General features: G+C 42.1%; 2 protein-coding genes across 5 annotated transcripts in view; both read right to left on the bottom strand.

Moving 5' to 3' along the window:
* Positions 3,270-17,917, bottom strand: PDCD7 (programmed cell death 7). Its single transcript, XM_003480441.4, is given in 6 exon segments — positions 3,270-3,473; positions 5,643-5,730; positions 5,998-6,077; positions 6,079-6,232; positions 12,168-12,306; positions 14,738-17,917. Coding segments are annotated over 6 exon segments (1,560 nt in total). The 5' UTR covers positions 15,713-17,917; the 3' UTR covers positions 3,270-3,349.
* Positions 19,276-22,624, bottom strand: part of CLPX (caseinolytic mitochondrial matrix peptidase chaperone subunit) — a 48,181-nt gene continuing 44,832 nt past the window's right edge. For 2 of the 4 annotated variants that reach the window (XM_021100084.1, XM_021100081.1), the window contains exon 14: positions 19,276-20,999. In XM_021100084.1, coding sequence (XP_020955743.1) covers positions 20,909-20,999 — 91 coding nt within the window. In that variant the 3' untranslated portion in view covers positions 19,276-20,908. The remainder of the gene's footprint in view (positions 21,000-22,624) is intronic. The other 2 variants (XM_021100093.1, XM_021100092.1) reach the window with 2 other exon arrangements.

Genomic DNA, 22,624 nt, shown 5'->3' on the forward strand with positions numbered 1-22,624 from the left:
TCAAACTCAATTTCAAATGCCCAATGCCCATACATGGCTACCCCGCATTAGACAGTACAGCTCTGTTTGACCATGAAATTATAGGAAATATGGGAACAGAGGATCATGCTATCACAGGGATACAGTTAGCAAAATCCAGACTTGGAACTCTTTAGGGAAAAAAATGTTCTGATTTCTTCAGGTGATAAATTGCCAAGACAGTGAAAGAGTGAAAGTACAATAGTGCATAGAAGGAAGATGAGAACAGGATATCAGAAACTTAAGAGACACATCAACCAATGACAATGGATAGATTGCATCCAGATCTTGATTTGGAAAAACTCACATTTATGAAATAAGGTAATTTTAATACTGATTGGATATTTGACACTATGGAGTTATTCATTTCTTTAGGTGCAATAACAGCACTGTGGTTAAACTTTTAAAATGTTTTAGGTGTTCCCGTCGTGGCGCAGTGGTTAACGAATCCGACTAGGAACCATGAGGTTGCGGGTTCGGTCCCTGCCCTTGCTCAGTGGGTTCACGATCCGGCATTGCCGTGAGCTGTGGTGTAGGTTGCAGACGCGGCTCGGATCCCGCGTTGCTGTGGCTCTGGCGTAGGCCGGTGGCTACAGCTCCGATTCAACCCCTAGCCTGGGAACCTCCATATGCCGCGGGAGCGGCCCAAGAAATAGCAACAACAACAACAACAACAACAAAAAAGACAAAAAAAAAAAAAAATGTTTTAATGCTACATACTGAAAACACTTGTGACTGGTAGAGGTACTGACAAAACCAGATTGACCATGAGCTGAGAATTTCTTGAAGCCGAATGATGAAAAAAAATTAAACTACTTACTTTTGACTGTTTGAAAATTTCCATAATTAAAAAAAAAAAAGAAAACGGAGTTCCTGTCACGGCTCAGTGGTTAATGAATCCCACTAGGAACCATGAGGTTGCAGGTTCGATCCCTGGCCTTCCTCAGTGAGTTAAGGATCCAGCGCTGCCATCAACTGTGGTGTGGGTTGCCGACATGGCTTGGATCTGGTGCTGCTGTGGCTCTGGCGTAGGCTGGCGGCTACAGTTCTGATTAGGCCCCTAGCCTAGGAACCTCCATATGCCACAGGTACAGCCCCAGAAAAGACAAAAAGATTAAAAAAAAAAAAAAAAAAAAGACTGAGGATAAGATTGCAGTGATAGTGTCCGTACAGAAGTACAATAGCACAATTTGTTAAAGACACAACTATAAGTCTTTCTTTCTGAATCCATAAAGGACCAGTGCCTGCTGCCACCACCACACAGGTCAATAACTAGGAAAAACTTATAAAAAACCAAACAGATAAAATAATGCTCACTTTGGAGTTCCCGTCGTGGGACAGTGGTTAACAAATCTGATTAGGAACCATGAGGTTTTGGGTTCGATCCCTGGCCTTGCTCAGTGGGTTAAGGATCTGGTATTGCCGTGAGCTGTGGTGTAGGTTGCAGATGCGGCTCAGATCCCCCGTGGCTATGGCTGTGGTGTAGGCCGGTGGCTACAGCTCTGATTGGACCCCTAGCCTGGGAACCTCCATATACCGCAGGTGCGGCCCTAGAAAAGGCAAAAAAGACCATTTAAAAAAAGCTCACTTTAATAAAACTTTGCAGAAGCTGAATGAGAAGAGAGAGAATGCTTTTTTCCACTTTAGGTTAAACACTTTCTTCTCTTGCGGTTCTGCTGCCTGAGTTTTCCTGAGTCCCTGCATCACACTCCTTGACCCCATCAAAGCAGATATCTTAGCGGCAAGGCTGTCTGAACACCAAACATACATTGTACAATTCATCTATAGTTGTACAATTCATCTTATTTCTACTCTTCCCACATCTCATCAGAGAGCAAATGGTAGAAATTTATAATAAGAGAGCACACAGGCCTAAGGGGTTATGTGAGGATAAACATGTCAGATTCTAAAGTTTATAAGCTTAGACACAAACACTCTGGAGGAGTGCTGGCCCTCATACCCTACTGTTAACTCTGTAGTGCATTATATATATATATATATATATATATATATATATATATATATATATACACATATGAAATAAGTGAATGAAACAAGAAAGGGACAAAGGTGTTAGCATCTTGCACCCAAGAGCTTCCAAATGCACGAAATCATTTCCAAAACTGAGGTGTCCTTTCCTGCTTATCCAGTTGGATTTAACATACAAAGGTTGGTGTTTGATATTCACCTTCCTACAGCACATCTGCTAGTTAGTAAGTTTGAACTTTGCAGTGTAAATATGTTTCATCAGTGTGAAAGAGTATGTAGTGATTTGGAAGGCAAAAAACGGGGTTCAAAAGCAGAAACAAAAATAAAAATATTTATTCAGCTTTTTGCAAATAAAAATAACACAATAAATGACATAAAGGAAAACCAAACCAAATACCTGATGATGTTACATGACTGATCTCCAAGCACAACAGCATTTATTAATGAATATAAAAAAATAAATTTTATTATTTTTATCTGCTTTCCCCCACAGCTTGAATGGCATGTGTATTTTTGGAAGCTTGAGTTCCTAAGAAAAATTTGACACATACTGGCTGCCACAATCTAAGTGAGGTTAATCAAGGTCCCATTCCCATAAAGAAATTAATATTTATCCTCAGGGATTCCAAACAACCAGATTAGGAATTTAAAAAGCAGGTGCTTTCATTAGGATTCTTCTAATATGGGGAAAGTGAACCATCATCCATTAAAACACAATCCAGTTTGGGTACATGTACTCTTCAAGTTTTCCAAGTTCTCCAGATGACTATGAGATGAAGCCACCAACTTTTCTGGCAGCCCAGCCTTTAGCCGCTCCAGCTGCACCAAAAGTGGGACTCACAAAACCAAAGATAAAGCATTCCTGGCCTTTCTTCCTGGAAGTCAGAGGGCCCTTTGGGAAGGAAGGATAACGACGTCTTGCATCGAGCTTGCCTTAACAATCAGTACTGGGGGAACAACTGCTCAATCTACCCAGCACGCCTGTGTTGCGTGCATGAGTGTGTAGAGTGTACTTACCCATCGCCACACACAAAAGAGTAAACTTACAAGTCACTCTGGACCAAGCCCCTCAAAACAGAGGCAAATGTGGTGAACCAAGGCTACTGCCTGTGGTAATAACCTCAGTTCACTGAGGTCCTTTCCTGAAGAACCATATTAATCTCCTGATTCAAGAGGCATCTCTGGCCAGGACCGAGCACGGAAGGAAAATGTAACTTCTGGGCAGGGCAATGCCACATGGAGTTTAGAAGCTGTTTAGTCTATAGCACAAGAAGATGGCAGCATCACCAATACGTAGAGCTGGAAAGACCCTTGGCTGGACCACACTGCTGGAGCATCTTTCCTAATGCAGCTTAATGGCGGTTGCCCAGATGTCGTTGCTGGGGAGCGGGGGAAGGACCCATCCTTGGGGAACGGAGTTGCCTTTGGGATGATCAGATGGCACCAGGTACTGATCCCAATCATGCCTTAATAAGAACATTGTAGAACAACTGTTTATTTTTGTTTTATTCCAAGCAAGACATTAGCAACTAAATATTCTATTTCAGGACTTAGCTTTCAAACAACCAATATGAGTCCACCCAAGAACTTGATTCCTAGAAATTATGCAAAAAAAACTATTTACATATAAAGGGTAAAAAGCTCCAAAGAACTTGTAATTTTATGGATAACCAAATAAAGAATATACTATCAATCCTCATTATTTGCAGATTCTGTATTTGCAAATTTGCCTATTCCCTAAAGTTTATTTATAATCCCAAATCATTACTCATAGTGCTTCTGTGGTCACTTGCTGATAGGCACAGAGCCATGAAAAATCTGGGTCACCAAAAGACATGTTCCCCACTGAGAAAGAACAAAGTGACACTCTCTGTTTTCAGCTCTTCTACTGTAAACAAGTGTCCTTTTATAGTCTATGTAGCACCGCATTCTTCATATTTTTTTGCTTTCTTTTTCTTCCTTTTTAGGGACGCATCTGTGGCATATGGGAGTTCTCAGGCTAAGGGTCAAATTGGAGCTGCAGCTGCCCGCCTACACCACAGCCACAGCAACGCCTGATCCCAAGCCACATCTGTGGCCTATGTTGCAGCTTACAACAATGCTAGAAACTTAACCCACTGAGCGAGGCCAGGGATTGAACCCACATCTGTATGGATACTAGTCAGGTTCACAACCTGTTGAGCCACAGCAGGAACTCCAGGTTTTTGTGCTTTTTATTGGCACTTTGATGTTTAAAAAGGCCCCCAAGTATAGTGCTGAAGCACTATAGGTAGCATGAGAAGGCCACTATACGCTAGTAGCCATGAGTTCAATGTTAATGAATCAACAATATATATTAAATAAGGTGTCTTTAAAATGAAAGATGGGGAGTTCCCGTCATGGCTCAGCAGAAACGAATCCGACTAGTAACCATGAGGTTGCAGGTTCGCTCCCTGGCCTCGCTCAGTGGGTTAAGGATCCGGCATTGTCTCGACCTGTGGTGTGGGTCGCAGACATGGCTCGGATCCCATGCTGCTGTGGCTGTGGCATAGGCTGGCAGCTGCAGTTCTGATTCGACCCCTAGCCTGGGAACTTCCATGTGCTGTACATGCAGCCCTTAATAAATAAATAAAAAGAAAGATAATATTACACATTGATGAAAAGGTTGTAGCCAGAGGCTCACAAGAACCTAACTCTGTGTTTCCTTGAAGAGCAGCAGTTCAGTATCCTCTAATTCAGCATTTGCAGCTTTATAGAATACAGCTACTGTGAATAATGAGAATTGACCGCACTATATTTAAAGCTAAAACTTGTGTATTAGCCACAAATACACTTGTTAACACTGCTGGACCTTTGGAAGGATCCTCAAAGATCACTTAGTTCTATGGTTTTTCAAACCAGGCTTTGAAAACCCCTGAAGCCCCAAGTAGATGCTTTGTTTAGAGAGTCTAGAAACAACAAAGGGCTTCCAGGCAATAATAGATTTAAACTGCCTGTGGAACTCATTCATTCATTCTGTTACACAAACTGATTTCTCAACAGACTACATTTGGGAGACCACTACTGCTCACAGTTGAAGGCTACAGTCTGGTCCAGAATTTTCATCTTATAGGTGAGGAAAGTGAGACTCAGAGAGCTGAAAACTTTACCCAGCTCATTAACAACTACAGATTAAGATAGGACTCCTTGTTCCAAGATCTCTTGGCTTTGACCTGTAAGAACACAAAAGTCAGTGTGGATCTTAAACAGTCTCCACAGGCAAGTATACAGGAAGGGTTTCTTTTCGGTAGTCTGTATAGTAGCAAAAAAGAATTAGGAAAAGGAAGCCAATGCTCTAAGTCAACATAACAGCTATAGCATGGGATAATACAGAGGGCAAGTCACAACCTGAGTTTCAGTGTCTTCACCTTTTAAAATAGGGACACCTACTTCTCAAGGACTGATGAGGACTAAACAAGATGTATGGGCATCCTTCAAACTTGGAAACATTATATAAACTCATGAGGAACTAAATAAATAAATAAATAAACCAAAAAGAAAAAAAAAAACCAAAACACAAAAAGCAAACAGATACAATAACAGACCTCAACAACATAAGCACTTGTCAACTACTTCTTGCTACCTAAGGAAAAAAGACATGGAGAACCCCCTCTGACCTTATCTGGATGAGCGCTGGCAGAGAGTGTTCAGCTTGGAGGTAATACTGCCGGAAAGGCTGTAAGAGGTGAGCGAGGGGGAACTCATCTGAAAAAGAAAAGGCACAATACCATGTCATGAGAAGTCATAGGTAGAGCGTAATTCTCAAGGCAAAGTAACTGAGCCTATGATTATACAATATGATCCAGTGCATTTCATCTTTATCCCTGATGGCCAAGATATAGTTTAGAATTCGAAAACTAAAGGTGTCATTTGTTGCCCAACACCTCTTAGCTCAGGTGGAGGTCCTCTATGTGGAAAAGAGCTGTCAATCTAGTATTTTTCCCTTTTTCCACTGGTTACAGAGGAACTTACCTGGATCTCCAAATAACTTGGACTCAATTTCACGCTTCTGAAGTAAAATTTTCTCTTTTCTTTCCTCTGTTTCTTTTCTACTTCTCTTTTCTCTCTTCCTCTTGTTCTCCTTCCAACATAACTCTGAGGGCTCTCTCTTCAGCTTCATATAGTTCAGAGCGTTTTTTAATTAGTTTTCTTAGTCGCTGAAGGTGATGCTCAAAAGTCTCATCTGCTGATGCTGGAGGACAGACCCCTGGGCAAAGAGATCCAAATAGCATTTTAGATACAACTTCTTACCCCAAAATCCATGTTCTACTGAACAGACCCAAAGTACTACTTATCATATGACCTTGGTTAGAGCTTAAAGTTCCAACTAATCTTCAAGGTTCAATATGATCTTTTGAGTCTTCAATTAATCTAACTCTACCATGACTTTCACTAACCCCTCTTTCTGGATCACACCACTTAACCTTTGATTTTGTTTGTTTCTAATGATTTTGATCCTTCAGTTAGAGAGTTCTTCTACTAAAGGGAGGAATTATCACATACTTCTTTGATGCTTTTTTTTTTTTTTTTTTGGCTTTTAAGGCCACACCCACAGCATATGGAAGTTCCCTGTCTAGGGGTTGAATCAGAGCTACAGCTACTGGCCTACACCACAGCAACACAGGATCTGAGCTTCATGTGCAACCTACACCAGAGCTCGAAGCAATACCAGATCCTTAACTGACTGAGTGAGACCAGGGATCGAACCTGCATCCTCATGGATACTAATCAGGCTCATTACCACTAAGCCACAACAGGAACTTCCTATCTCTTACTTCTTAATTGTGAAATTCCTACAGCACAGACTCCTAGATCCAAGTATTCTCCCCATGATTGAGTCTGAACTTCTGAGAGAGCACAGTTGGACAGTGAGGAAGAAATATACTTAATCAACCAAAATAACCTCACAGTCTGCTGTTAGGAGTGACCAAATGTTTCATTTGCCCAGTTTCAGCACTGTAAGCTCAGAGTCCTGAGACACCTGGGATGGTTGGTCACTCTGATTTAATGGTGAGGTCAGTTAATAGTATAGCCAATATAGCTAGAGCCACAATTGGAAAAGTTTGATTGCAGACTAATTATTACCTGATATCAAAGAATTACTACTGGAGTTCCCACTGTGGCTTAGCAGTAATGAACCCAACTAGTATCCATAAAGATGCAGGTTTGATCCCTGGCCTTGCTTGGTGGGTTAAGGATCTGGCTTTGTTGTGGGCTGTGGTATAGGCCAACAACTACAGCTCCGATTCAACCCCTAGCCTGGGAACTTCCATATGTCCATATGCCGCTGGTGCAGCCCTAAAAAGACAAAAAAAAAAAAAAAAAAAAGAATTACAGAATTACTTCTAATTTTGTTAGGTGTGATAATGACATCAGAGTTGATGATGGGTATTTAATTTAGGTGTTTTATTTTTGTGCACATGTGAAATTTTTCATAAAATTTCATAAGGAAAAGAATTAATTTAATGAATACTTGGGTGGACAGCAGTTGTACACTCACTACCATAATATCCCTGCAATATAAAAGCTGCTGAAGCTGGCTCTTAGGTGATTCATTCTAGAATGATATGGATATGGTCCATTCTTTCAGTCCTTGAGGATTTTAAAGGAAAACCTATTTATTATGGAAACTTTTTTTTTTTTTCTTTTTTGGCCACCCCACAGCATATGGAGTTCCTGGGCCAGAGATCAGATCTGAGCCAAAATTATGACCTATGCCGCAGCTGCAGCAGTGCCAAATCCCTTAACCCACTGTGCTGGGCTGGGGACTGAACTTGCGTCCTGGTGCTGCAGACACACACACTGCTGATCCTATTGTGTCCAAAGTGGGAACTCCTATTATGGAAGCATTTCAACAGTACTAGATAGAAGGTAGAAAAAAAAAAAAAAATCCCAGGGAGTTGCCTAGTGGCTCACTGGGTTAAAGATTTGGCATTGTCACTGCTGTGGCTCAGGTCTGATCTCTGGCCCAGGAATTTCCTCATGTGAGGGTGAGGCCGGTAAAAAAAAAAAAAAAAAAAAGGAAAAAAGGAAAAAAAATACCTTAAACCCATTAAACCCATTAACATAATCAACCATTTTTATTTCCCCATGTTGATCCTCCAGTTGTTTCTGTCCATATAGTTCAACACACATGTATAAATTCCACATTTCCATTTTCATTCTACTTTGCCACACCTATGGCATGCAAAAGTACCCAGGACAGGGATCCAACCTGCACCACAGCAGTAACAACACCAGATCCTTAACCCACTAGGCCACCAGGGAACACCTCCATTCTCTACATTCTTTTACAGTCTTTATAATTATTTAATAGCTCTATACTGCTTCATCCATGTATCATAATTTATTTAACAAGCTTCCTACTCCTGGACACGTGGGCTATTCCAAATGTCCTGTTATCATATATAATGCTACAAGAAAAACTTGTCATGCTACTTTCCTTCCTGTGGATTATTTCTATAGGAAGCAAAACTCTCAAGAGTGGAAATGGTTATGGATACTCTCAAGGCTAACCTAAATGTGGGAGTAAACTGTTTCCTAAAAGAGTTATACATTTACTCAGTTCTTAATCTGTGACACAAAGAAAGCAGTTAATAGATATATGTTTCTTTAATAAATCAGTGATTTTTCAACAGGATTCTGGCAATTTATGCTGCCACAGTGAGCTACAATATTGCCAGCTTTGAGCACTAAGTTTTCAATCTTGGCTGACAAATGTCGTAAGATAACAATTCCTTAAATTTAGCAGTTCTGTCTCCTGTGAAGTTGTTTAATTTGGAGGTCTGATTCTTTTTTCCCTCAACCACTGGTTGTAGAATTCACTCTCCTATCTTTATCGTCAAGGAAAACATTTCTCCAGATCATTTTCTCATGACTTTTTTGCTTGAACAAGTTTCCATCCATTCATTCCCACCTATGAAAACTCTACAACTCAAATCCATCTTCTATTAAGTTGCCAATTATTTTCCAAACACACACAAAATTCTGATGCTGAGAAATTTAAGCTATCAAATGCTGCTTCATAATAATTTCATGATTTTGTTTAATTTCTTTATCTAGACCAGGGATGGGCAAACTTCTTCTGTAAAGAGTCAGATAGTGAATATTTTAGGCTTGGGGATCATACGACCTGTTACAAGTTCTAAAATCTGCCAGGACAGCAAAAATATACAGTCACTCCATCAGCCCAAAAGGGTCTCCAGGCCCAAGAGAAGGTGTGGCTGGTTTACAGGCTGCTGAGCCTACACCACCCACCCTTACCTCCCTCAACTTTTCATGGATCACTCCTGCCACCACGACACATTTCCTCAGAAAAGGCACTCCTCGCTCAGTCCTCCTCTGGACCCCATGCACTGACTTGATCTAGGTTCCCACCATCTCTACCACTCCCTCTCTAGCTCCTGCAGCTCCTAGATACCATGCCTCCTCTCTTTTCCTCTTGAGCCATCCACACCGTAGGGCCTCGCCCAGTCTTTGGACCTTGGCATGATCAGAAAAAAGTTTCCACCTCTGAAGTCTTAAACACTAGTATTTGTTTTTCTAACTTTCCATCCGAGACGCTGTAAGCTTCACTAAAACCTATTAGTTTCCACCCTTCTTCCACTCATTCTCACCAAAACGTGTGGTCACCCAGAGAGCAAATTCCAATGGCACTGTGCTGTGCTCACCTGTCAGCTGCAGACTCATTTGATTATGTGACTTAGTACCAGTGCACAGTCACACAGCTTGGCCCATAATGGCACCTCCCTGCAGCCATACTCCCATGCATCTCTAACGGGCTCTCATTCTTTATAGCAATTACTTCAAACCTTCCCTGCTCTCCTAAAGCCTGACTTCTTTACTCTTAGCAAACCACCTAGCATTTGCCCCAGAGAAAACAGGCCATCATGCAGGAAATCCTTTAACTTTCTGCCCCTGACCTCACTTATCTGCATTACTACCCATCACTGTCCTTTTCATTCTCCTTTCCGTGGAGGATGGGTCCTTCTCTGCTTAAATTAATCCCTCCATCTGGGATGTGAATCTCCCTACCTCCTGCAGGACCTTCAGCCATCAACTATCCTTCCTGCTTCTCTTCACAGGCAGACTTTTTTTTTTTTTTTTTTTCTTTTCTTTTTTGCAGCATATGGAAGTTCCCAGGCAAGGGGTTGAATGAGAGCTGCAGCTGGGACCTATGCTGCAGCTGGGGCAATGCCGGATCCTTAACCCACTGAGCAAGGTCAGGGATTGAACCTACATCCTCACATAGACAGCACTAGGTTCCCAACCTGCTGAGCTATAGTGGGAACTTCTCTTCATGGCAGACTTTTAAAGTTGGACTCGCTGCTTGCTTCTCTTATCTATTTCCTCTTCGATCTAGTCCAGTTCAGCTTCTACCCACAGCACCCCCACTGGAATGATCTGCTGGGTATTAATTCCTGTGGATGGGTCTTAATCTTTATATTACTTGATAATAAAAAAATTAATAATATGGGAGTTCCCATTGTGACACAGTGGAAATAAATCTGACCAGTATCCATGAGGATGCAGGTGCGATCACTGGTCTCAGTGGGTCGGGGATCCGGCATTGCAGTGAGCTATGGTGTAGATCCTGGTGTAGATCTGGCTCGGATCCTGCATTGGTGTGGCTCTGGCATAGGCCAGCAGCCGCAGCTCTGATTCGACCTCTAGCCTGGGAACCTCCATATGCTGTGGGTGTGGCCCTAAAAAAGGCAAAAAAGAAAGAAAAAAGAAAAATACAGGTTGACACAGTAGCTGCAATCTCCCCTATGAATCATGAATGCCCTGTGGGGTCATCTGATTCTAAGACCTGAATCTGAATCAGCCTGTCTGAAGGGTGGCATGCAAAAGCTAATCACTTAGCCAGTGAATGAGCCTGACTGAATGCACATGTCCTGAATGAATTTTATTAAAGATTTGAATTGTAGTTTTCAATTACATTTTAAATCACACAGGGCAAATCATTTGCTATTATGATACTGGCTAATGCGTGTACTCTCAGACATCCCTGGTAAATGTCAATGGCCTATAGCCTACTAAATAAGGCAGCATGTTGTCCATGCCAGGTGCACATGAGGAGCAGTAGGTCGCCTCACCCCAGATTAGGGAAGGATGGAGGATGCTGCATCTGTATTTACTTTTGAAGATGGTTAGCACTTAAAATGGTAAAGATGGAACTGAGGGCCCTCCAGACAGAGACTAGCAAGAGCAAAGACTCAGAGAGGAAAATGGAAAGCACAACTGGGAGCCTCTAGAAAACCAGTGCCCCCTCTAGAGGCAAGAAGAGACCATTGAGCCCAAAAGTGACATGAATGTAACCCAGGGACACTCATTCAGTTTCCAGGGCACTCCCTGTCCTGTCCAACCATTCATACCTCTTCAAATACCAATGTTTCAGGTTTGAAGTGTATCTGAAGGTGCATGACATTTACCAGGGATGTTTGAAAGTACACAGATTAGCTTGTACATGTAACAGCTTCTGAAGCACCAAGGAAAGACAGGATAGCTTTCACCTTGGCATTTGGGCAAAGATGATCAGCCACGCCAATCTCACTCAGAAAAATGTGGCCAGGAATGCCTGGGTCAAGAGGAAGACATGCAGCGGGTTCCCGCATCCTTTTCAATCTTGGCTACCCAGAGCTAAACATCTTCTGAGGCTTCCTGCTTCAAAAGTTCTGATGTAGTGCAGCGTTAGTGGTACAGTGGTGAGGATAGCTGCCTCCCAAAAGCTCTGAGCTATTGTTGTTAAACTTAGTTACGGAGTTCCCTTCGTGGCTCAGTGGTTAACGAATCCGACTAGGAACCTGAGGTGGCGGGTTCGATCCCTGCCCTTGCTCAGTGGGTTAACGATCCGGCGTTGCCATGAGCTGTGGTGTAGGTCGCAGACTTGGCTTGGATCCCGAGTTGCTGTGGCTCTGGCGTAGGCCAGTGGCTCCAGCTCCGATTGGACCTCTAGCCTGGGAACCTCCATATGCCACGGGAGCGGCCCAATAAATGGCAAAAAAGACAAAACAACTTAGTTACCCTACTGGGTGAAAACAGCAAACATTTTCCCTTCAAAAATTATGGGGAAGTGGGTGTTAGGGTAAAAAAAGGGAAGGAACATGGGAACAGAGGAAGAAATGCAAAGCCATGGTTACCTTTCCTTGCTGCAGCCTCTTTCCTGAGTTTTCTCAATTTCTCCAAGGCCCGAAGAATGTCCACCATTCTTTTAGTGTCTGCTTGTTTTTTCCTCACTTCAGATAAGACACCATCAGCAGCAGCTTTAAGTTCCTGCTCCTAGAGGAAAAAGACAGCCTATGAGACCTAGTATGGAACCTAATATGGAACAACCTTAGGGCAGAGAAAAGCTGCCTGGCAGTGAGAGTTTAGAGTATCAGACAGTCCCAGGGTTAAGACTCTATTGGATCTACACCCCAATTTTCTGGGCCAGGCACGACTCCTCTCTACAATGGTCCAGCCAAGGGATTATCCTCTCTGCAGCTTCCACGTGGGTTGTTTCTTCCTCAGAGTGTCTCAAAGTGTGATTCAAGGAACATCTGCATCCAATTGACCTTGTTAAGTGGGGCCCTCTTGTTAAAAATGCAGATTCCTGGATCTAAAGATTCAGACTAGCAGGAAAAGTAAAGAATTGGGTTGGAAAGGCCCAGGATTCTACAATGTTCTCAGTGACAACCTAAGCACAGTTTGCATGCCACTGCTCTAAAGTCTCAAGGAACCTGCTCATATGACAGCATTTCAAACACATGAAGACCTAGTCTTACTCTTTTTTTTTTTTTTTTTTTAATGCCACCTGTGGCATATGGAAGTACCTAGACCAGGGAGTGAATCCAAACCACAGCTGTGACTTATGCCACAAGCTGGATCCTTTAACCCACTGCACTGGACAAGGAATTGAACCTGCACCTCCACAGCAACAGGGGCCACTGCAGTCAGATTATTAACCCATTGTGCCACAGTGGGAACTCCTCAATCTTACTCTTAAATTGGTTCATACGTAGACTAAATAACCCTGGTTCCTCAAGTCACTACTCATAGGACTCCATCTCCAGGACCCTCATAGTGGGTGGTAAGGAGGATCCTTTTGCCTAAAGCTCTCTTTCCCATCTGTCAAATAAGCACCTGTAATTTCACCATTAAAGACACACCAAGATATTTCACTCTTTGGCTCCTGCAACTATATTTGTTGCTTTCACTTGGCTTTGACATTTCCTACAAGACTCAGCTGAGATGTCACCAAATCATCCAGGAAGCCTCCCTTAGATATTCCTTCTCTGGGTTTTCATAGCACCTACAATTGAAATCCTAACATACACTATACTATACAGACATAATTCCCCATGGTGCTCTAAGCCCCTCAATGACAAATACTATGTCCTACTCATTTGTATCTCCAGCACCTAGCACTGGGCCTGCCATAATGGGCTCTCATTATATGTCTGTTAAACCAGGCTCAAACTCCCTTCAATTAAGGCACTGCCTCCAAGTACTCTCCTTGTGTGTGTGTGTGTGTGTGTGTGTGTGTGTGTTTTTGCCCTTTTAGGGCTGTACCCGCAGCATATGGAGGTTCCTGGGCTAGGGGTCTCATTGGAGCTGTAGCTGCCAGCCTACGCCAGAGCCATAGCCACTCGGGATCCGAGCTGTCTCTGCGACCTACACCACAGCTCACAGCAACGCCGGATCCTTAACCCACTGAGCAAGGCCAGGGATCAAACCCGCAACCTCATGGTTCCTAGTCGATTCATTTCCCCTGCACCATGACAGGAACTCCCAAGTACTCTCCTTTAAAACACTTATATATTCCTGGAGGTGTGAAGCAAAGCTTGTGTCAATACACTTCAAAGAACAGTTGTATTAGACTCCAGGGCAGTAGCAGGCACAAGGAGAAGGAAGTACTAGGTGTTGTGCAGAATGGAGGGAGGAAGTCCCTAGAGGTACCCAAAAGCAATGAGACTAACTTAAACAACTATTTGACCAATTTCCAGTTTCACCTTGGCCCTCTACTTAAGAATTTGAGATCAATAGGCTTTGGAATCAATATGGACTCAAATCAGGAAGAAAACTACCACACAGTTGTTTGATTGTAGGCAAATTACCCTCTCTGTGCCTCAATTTCCTAATTTCTAAAATTGGGGTAATACTGCCTACCTCTCAGGGCTGTTACAAGGATTCAAGATCTGGCATAGGTAAGGACCTTGGCATAGGGCCTAGTATGTAATAAGTGCTCAGAAACACTACTACTGAACTTGGGGATATATGGTTTAAAACTTGTAAACAAAGGAATCCTGGAGAAATCAACAATATTGCCCCATTGACCAATTAGGATATATGTTCCTTGAAAAAAGGCCCCACGTTCTTTTTATTTTGTACTCTTAAAATCACCTAGAGCAGTACAAGACACAAGGACCCAGATGCTTGTTCCTTGATTGTTACTAAGTGCCCAGAGCGTTGGAGCAGGAAACAAATTCTGTCATCCCTGTCAAACCACTGTATAATCCTATACTTTGTGTTTACAGGACTTTGCAGTGCACCTAGAACATGTACTATACACCATTAACACGCAATCAATATTTAGATAGGAGATCAGGAAGGCAAGCTAACTTTCTATTTTACGGATGAGAAAAAAGAGGGAAATGACAAGGCAAAGCCTCAGGCCCCACCAGATGCCAAACACCACCAGCCCCGCCCTCGTGTGCATCGGTGCTCTTACCCTCTTCTTCTCCTCCACCTCCTGCACGCACTTGACCCTCCAGCGGTCAATTTCCTGCTCTCGCTCCGCTGCGCGCGCGGCCTCCGCCTCCCGCTCGGCCTCGCGTTCCCTGGCCCTCTCACGAAGCCGCAGCCGGCGGCGCCGGACCCTCTCCAGCCTGCGCCGCGCCTCGCCCACATAGGCGGCCTGGGTCAGCAGCTGTAGTCGCTCGGCCAGCTCGGCGCGCAGAGGCTGAGCTTGCGCATGCAGCTGTGCCCAAGCCGCGCCGTCGGCCTCGGCGTCGCGCAAGGCCTGGCCCAGGTCGCGCAGCCGCCGCACCAGGCGCAGGGCCCCACACAACCGGGCGCGCACCTCACCCAGACTGGGCCCGGCGGGCGCGCGCGTGGGCACCGGACAGCCAGCCCGCCGCGGGGTCCCGAACACCGCCTCTAGCCACTGCCGGTCGCGCAGGCGCTGCAGAGCCGCGTCCCCCAGCACGTCGGACGGCGGCGGTGCCTCAGGCCAGCGCGGGCTCCAGGGCGGCCCCGGGCCTGGAGGCGGCGGCCGCGGGCGTTCACCCGCGTCGGTCCCCAGGAAGGGCCGGCACTGGGGCGGCGGCGGAGGCAGCGGTGGTGGCGGCACCGGGTAGAAGGCGCCGCCGCCACTGCTGCCGCGAGAGGTTTCCCCGGAGGCCCGGGGCTGCAGAGCCAGCGGGGGCTGGAGGAAGGGGGCGGAGGCCCCCGGAAAGGGACCGGGCCGCTGGGGAAGAGGCGGCGGGAAAGCCGGGGAGGGTAGCGGGGGTGGTGGACAGCCGAAAGGAGCGGGAGGCGGCGGCTGCGGGGGCGGCGGGCCCGGGCGACCCGGAGCGAAGAAGGGCGGCAGGGCCATGGCTACCAAGGAGGGACTCTTGAGAAGTGACAGGAATCTGAGTGGTTCCGCAAGAAAGTGTCTTCCGGGAGGAAGTGACGTAGTACCTCGCGCGACACCAGTAATCATGCAAGCAAATACGGAAGCTCAGCGGTGAATGTAACGGCTGTCAAAGAGGAAAAGAGGGTAAGAGGAGCTTATAGGAGAATTTGATTTAAAGAGGTTGGGGGAAGGCATTCCTAAGGATTTGAGACCTCATCTGAGGTGTGAAGGGTAAGTATGAGTTCTGTAGCAGAAGTGGACGTAGAGAGGAAGACACAGATGGGAGCAGCATTTACAACAGCCCTGTGGTAGTAGAGTGTAGGAGTAGGTCTGGTGAGGGAGGTGAAAGAATGCCAGTGTGGATGAAGCTCAGATAGCATGAAGGGAGCCTGGTAATTCTGGGAAGTGGGCAAGATCGTAGCGTCCGAGATTTCATATCTTAAGAACGGTGGGAAACTACTAGAGGATTTTAAGCAGAAGGGAAGGCTGTGCCACATGACTAGATTTTTAAAACTAAACTCCTTGAGATAATTTTAAGTTCATACGCAGTTTTAATAAATAGTATTGCAAAATCCTGTGTATTCTTTACCCAGTTTCTCCCAATGGTAGTAGCTTGCAAAACTATATTACAATATCACAACCGGGATGTTGACATTGATGGTGAAGATACAGAACATTTCCATGCTTCCAGGATCCCTCACTTGCCCTTTTATAGTCACATCCACTTCCTTTACTTTATCTCTGGCAACCACTAATCCTCAATTTCTATAACTTGTCCTTTCAAGAATGTTATATAGGGAGTTCTTTTGTGGCTCAGCGGATTAAGGATCCGGAGTTGTCACTGCAGCCTCTTGGGTCGTTGCTGGGGCAGGGATTCGATCCCTAGCCCAGAAACTTCCATGACCTGGGTGGGGCAAGAAAAAAAAAGTTATATAAATGGAATCATACAGTACATAACCTTTTGGAATTTGCTGTTTTCACTCAGCGTAATTCCTTAGAGATACATCCAGGTTCTTGTATCAGTGCTCCTTTTTATTACAATAAAAGTGTGCAAAAGTGTGGATAAAATGAAACTACATTTTGTTTTAATCATTCACATGCTGAAAGATATTTGATTTGTTTCCATCTGGGGGCTATCATGAATGAATCTGCTATAAACAGGTGTATACAGTTTTTTGTGCTAACACAAACCATTTCCCAGGAACAAATGCCCAGAAGTTCAGTTGCTAGTTCATATGCCAGTTACATGTTTATTTTTTGTCATTTTAGGGCCACACCTGCAGCATATGGCTCAGATCTAGTGTTGCTGTGGCATTTGTCCGCAGCTGCAGTTCCAATTCAGCCCCTAGCCTGGGAACTTCCATATGCCATGGGTGTGGCCCTAAAAACCAAAAAAAGAAAAAAGAAAAGAAAGAGCACCTTTTCCAATACTAAATTCCCATGTTTATCCATGAATATTTGAGATCTATTTCTGTACTTAACATTGTTTTCCATTGGTCTGTTCATTCATGCACTGGCATACACTTAAGTATTTAAAGGTTTATAATATTTTTAAAATAGAAGATGCAGGTCCTCTTCATTCTTCAGTGTGTTGGCTAAGTGGAGAGGCTCTGGAATTAGTCTACCTGGGGTTAAACCCTGGCTGCTACTTACTAGTTGTATGACCTTAGGAAAGCTACTTAACCATTCTGGGCTGAAGAAGAGTTGATAGGAGTATCTACCTCATAGAGATGTTGCATTAGATGAACAGAGCAACACAGAGCAAGCCCTGTGAATTTGCATTGTCATTTTGCTTGTTTACCATTTTTTTCCAGATGAACTTTAGAATCCATTTGCCTAGTTTCAATTTTAAAACCTGTTGGCATTTTATTGGAATATTAAATTTATAAATTAACAAAGATAACAGACATCTTTATAATATTGAGTTTTCCAATTGAAGAACAGGGAATACCACTTTTCATCAAGTTTGCAAAAACACCTATCCATCCACTCTTCCACTTAAATTGCTATAATCTTAGTCTAATTCATCATCTTCTAGTCAGTTTATTATAACAGCCCTGAGTGTCCCTGACTACATCCTTGCTCTTCTATAGCCTGTTCACTACACTGCAACCAGAGTGGTCTTTTAAAACATAGTCTGAATATGCTATTTCTCTGTGTGAAACCTTCCATCAGCCTCTCTTCTCAGAATCAAAGCCTGGAAGGGAATTGGAAACAGCAAGATGAACTTGTAACTTATTGTAAAGATGTAGGCTCAAAGGGGTTATGTTTTGCATGCTGATGAGAAGTGATCAGTAAAACGGGAAGAAAATGATGAGGTAGGAGATAAACAGCAAGTGCTGAAGAAATGTCCACAAGTAAACCTCTAGTTATGTTTCCCTCCATTTACCTAAGAGCTTTCCCTTCCCAACAATCTAAAACACACATCTAGTGATACCCATCTCCTGCTTAAAACCCTTTTAATGGCTCCCCCTACTTTCTGCATAAAATTACAACTAACCTGGCATACAAGATGTAATTTTCCTTTTAAATGTATGGAGCACCAAATACATGAAGCACTATGTAGGTGCTGGTTATAGTTACCAAAATAGGCATGGTCTTCACCCTAGTGGGACTTATGGTACAGTTGGTAAGACAAGGAAGAAATAAGCTTGGAAGGTCTTCCATGAAATAGGAAATACTAGGCAGTGTTCAGATGCTGCTGGGAATGTTTCAGTAGACGACCGATAATAGAGATAATAAAAGAACTGAAGGCCTTGAGATACGAGAGGGGATAATGGGATCCCCTCATAATAAAGTAGAATGACTGAGTTTTGATAAAAAAGAACTTTCAGCTATAACTGGAGAGAAAGGTTGGGTGCTGAAGAAGGTAGATTTACAGATTTGATGGTGGGAAGACGAGTTCCATCTTTTGACAGTTTCTCAATGAAAGGCAAAATTTTCAGTTGGATGGAGAGGGGAAAGAATATATTAAATGGTCATCTCAGAGGAGTGACATGAAGTTGTACTTGCCTATTTCTCAACTCCTAAAACTCCCTAGTTGTTTTACATTTCTGAGATTTTGATTTAATTTTCGTTATTCCTTTCTGGCAAACTCCTACCTGTTCTTCCAGATCTTTAGAGACTATCACCTTCTGTGCCACCACACTTGGCACCTATCTGACTTCCATTATTATAATGCATTGATGTTTGTTTTTACCTCCCGTACTAGATTAGTAAGCTTCTTGGAAAGCTTGATCAGTGTTCCTAGTGTGGGACCCATGCAGGATAATTAATATAAACAGATCTTTTTTGTCTGTGGAATCTACAACTAGGAGAATTTTCTAGAGGCATATCAAAGTGTCAAGGATTAATCAGTCACTAGAATAAAGCAGCCCATGATATATGAATCCTTTCCTGAGACTGCGGACTGAAGACCGCAGACTGGTGACCACGGACCTGGCAACTTTTTTTTGAATGCCAACACATGGAGAAATTTTTGCCTGTCATCTTTGGTCACTATCACATCCTTCGTGCAAGTGTGAAGAAAGTTCCCTTTCTCTTTCCCTGCTGCTGCCACAACAAACATATATGAAAAAAACTGATTTAAAAAAAAAAAAAGTAATTTTTTTTTTAATGGCACTGCATTATGAACATACCACCACAATGGCTTTCATTTAATCTTTTTGCTTTATTCAAATGCCAAAACAGGTTTCAAGATACAAATTGTAGTTATACTCAGTTGTTTTTAATTTAAAAACATGACTTATGCTTTTTAACAACTTCCAAAACAGAATGTAAGTTGTTGTGACTAAAATGTCTCCCAGTCCATTTCTGGAGGACTGTCTTTAATATATTCAGTAACTACTCCAATTTTCACTCTACAAAAAGGAAAATGATGAGGCTGTAAGAAAAAAATAATGAACAGTTATAATGTGAAAGAGAACTTTAACCATTACTAGCGCGACCAAGAAGGATACCAGTTTCTGTTCCATACTACAGCAACCAGGCTTAAACATTTTGCAAAAGTGCATTTCTGGTCCTACCTCAGCCTATATAGATATTTCACATCTCTTATTACATCACAGAAAGCCCAACTCTACCAACAAGACTTAGAATTTGCCATTAGCTAAGAAAAGGGGAGGGGGGTGGAAGGTAAAGAAAAATTCAAGAGTTTATAAACCAAAAATTGAAAACAAGTTTTTAAAGGAACTGCTTTAGAAAACTTCCAGTGAGGCTGAACTGAATGAATAGTATAGCAACCTGGATCAACATAGAAGGAAAGAAAAAGTTTAAAAGGTACCCAAATATTTTAATATTCGTGGAATCAAATGAAATCATTTTCATCATTAAGCTCCCTGCATTTCCCCTACTGTTTAATTTTGGTATATAATGAAAGTTAACAACTTATATTTTAGTATGAACACATTTACTTCTGCTGATAGCAAAGCACAGATTTTCTTTTAATGTTCTACGAAGCCAAAGAATTGGACAAGTATCTAGCACCAAAAAACAAAACAAAAAACTAAGTACTTTAGGTAAGTGTACAATATTGGGATATTTTATTTAGTTCAGCACATGGCTGTTATGACTGAGGCTGCATGCTACTTTTAGAATCAGTCGTCTTCTGAAGATATAAGGCAGACTTCAATCTGCTCACTTGTTACTAAAATGGACGCCAAGAGGGCAAATAAATTAGACTACTCAGCAAGAGAATAGCCTTTTCATAGTACCAATTGGGAAGTTAGTGTCATGCATTAGCAGATAAGACTAAGAATAGAGCTAAACAAATCATCAAAATATGGTTCTTCAGGGTACTTTTTCCATGAAATCTTTAACTACCTGGAAACTACCTGTTCCAATTCTTAAGATGATTAAAGTTATAATATTTTCAAGAAACAAATATGGGTAGAGAAGGTTAAACTAAAGAATGGAATCCCAATCTTTAATCTTAAAGAATTTATTTTCCCATTTGTAGAGTAACATTATTGTAAGATCCACAGTTATTGCAATACCTGCATTGCTTAAAAGAACCTCTAAGAATTGTGTTAAAGCATATTTTTTAAAAACTGAACCAAAATAATGTACATTTTATCTCTGAACATTGTGTCATTAAAGTCCACATAATGTCCTCTGTATAAATCAATGTGATGTTACATAATATACATGATCTGATTTTTATCATAAAAGCTTCTGACCATGTATGATATCCAAGATAGATCCAATACTTTTAATGTCAGACTGCGGAGACAGTTAAGATTCTAAGCAAAAGAAGGAAAACTTTATATACAGAAGTCTGACAGTTTAGCTGTTTGCAGCATCTGCTTGACGAGGCCATCCTTCTTCTTCAACTCCAGAGTCATACTCCTCTTCAGAGGATTCTTTTGTAGGAGCCCTATAAGGAAAAGCCATCAGGGTTTTGTTGTTGTTGTTATTGTTTTTAAAATAAGAATTAGGGGTAAATACAAATACTCAAAAAAATAAATAATATATTACAAATAAAATAAATCCACCTAGCAAGAAAAGGCACACAAACAGAAAATATTTAAAGCACTCCTAATATTAAGACTACTTAATGAGGAGTTCCCACTGTAGCTCAGAGAACCCGACATAGTTTCCATGAGGATGAGGGTTCAATCCCTGGCCTTGCCCAGGGGGTTAAGGATCTGGGGCTGCCATGGCAATGGCATAAGCTGACAGCTACAGCTCTAATTTGATCCCTAGCCCAGGAACTTCCATATATCGCAGGTGCAGCCATAAAATGAAAAAAAAAAAAAAAAAGATTTCTTAATGGTAAAATACAGGAAACAATTAGAGCACAGAACCAAAATCTGCAAGTAATTTTCCCAATACTTTCCCTAATTTTTTTTAGTGAAATAAATCAACAATAAGGCTTCAATTATGAAGACTTAAAAAAATCAATTTCTCCAGCAAAAAAGCAGAATCTATTACTTTAACTCAAAAGCTTGACCTTTAGCCTTTGTCAACAGTTAAGTTGAAAACTTCTGACCAAACCAACATGACTCAAATTAGTCAAAATCATCATCAGACCACCAAAATTCCTTTATATGTTAATAATGAGAAAAATGAGATTGTCTCTTTGCATAAGTAACACTGGTCAAAATCAATCAACTGCCTCATAAGTCATCTAAGAAGATATAAGAAAACATAATAAAACCTAACATACCTTGTTACAAAAACCTAACTTTTGTATAGGTAACATTAATGTCAAGCACCATTTAATAAATGCTTATTGAATAGACTGGGGTCAGTGAACTACAGCCTGCAGGTGAAATAATGCCTGTTTGCTTTTGTAAACAGATTAATTTGAACACAGACATACTCATTCATTTATGAATTATCTGGTCGCTATTGTTCTAAGAGGACAGAGTAGCTGCAATGCAAACTGTATGGCTTTGAAGTATTTACCTAGCCCCGTACAGGATAGTTTGCTAACACCAGTAACAGTTAAATAAAGCAGTGAAAGATATGTCAAATCTGTCAACTGATAACTAAGAGAAAAATTACGTCAACAAAGTTTTGGTCTTATGAAAGATGTGAAACAATTCATAAATTACAGAATTAGAAGCAAAGTTCATTTAAATCTTTTCATTCAGATTACTTCTTTATCTTTTTTGATACTTCTTCCTTAGGAGAAAAAGTGGAGGCTAATTTTGAAGATCAATTTTCAAAAAGACTGCAGTTCCCATTGTGGCTAAGTAGTAACAAACCCAACTAGTATCCATGAGGATGCAGGTTTGATCCCTGGCCTGACTCAGTGGGTTATGTATCTGGTATTGCCATGAGCTGTAGTACAGGTCACAGATGCAGCTCAGATCTGGCATGATGTGGCTGTGGTGTAGGCTGGCAGCTACAGCTCTGATTCGACCCCTAGCCTGGGAACTTCCAAATGCCACATGTGCAGTGATAAAAAAGCAAAAAAAAAGAAAAAAAGACTCAAAAAATCATTTCATAAACCAAAATTTGAAATTTTTTGTACAGAAAATGAGATAATTGCTT

Source organism: Sus scrofa, chromosome 1, assembly GCF_000003025.6.
Source record: "Sus scrofa isolate TJ Tabasco breed Duroc chromosome 1, Sscrofa11.1, whole genome shotgun sequence".
Taxonomy (NCBI): domain Eukaryota; kingdom Metazoa; phylum Chordata; class Mammalia; order Artiodactyla; family Suidae; genus Sus; species Sus scrofa.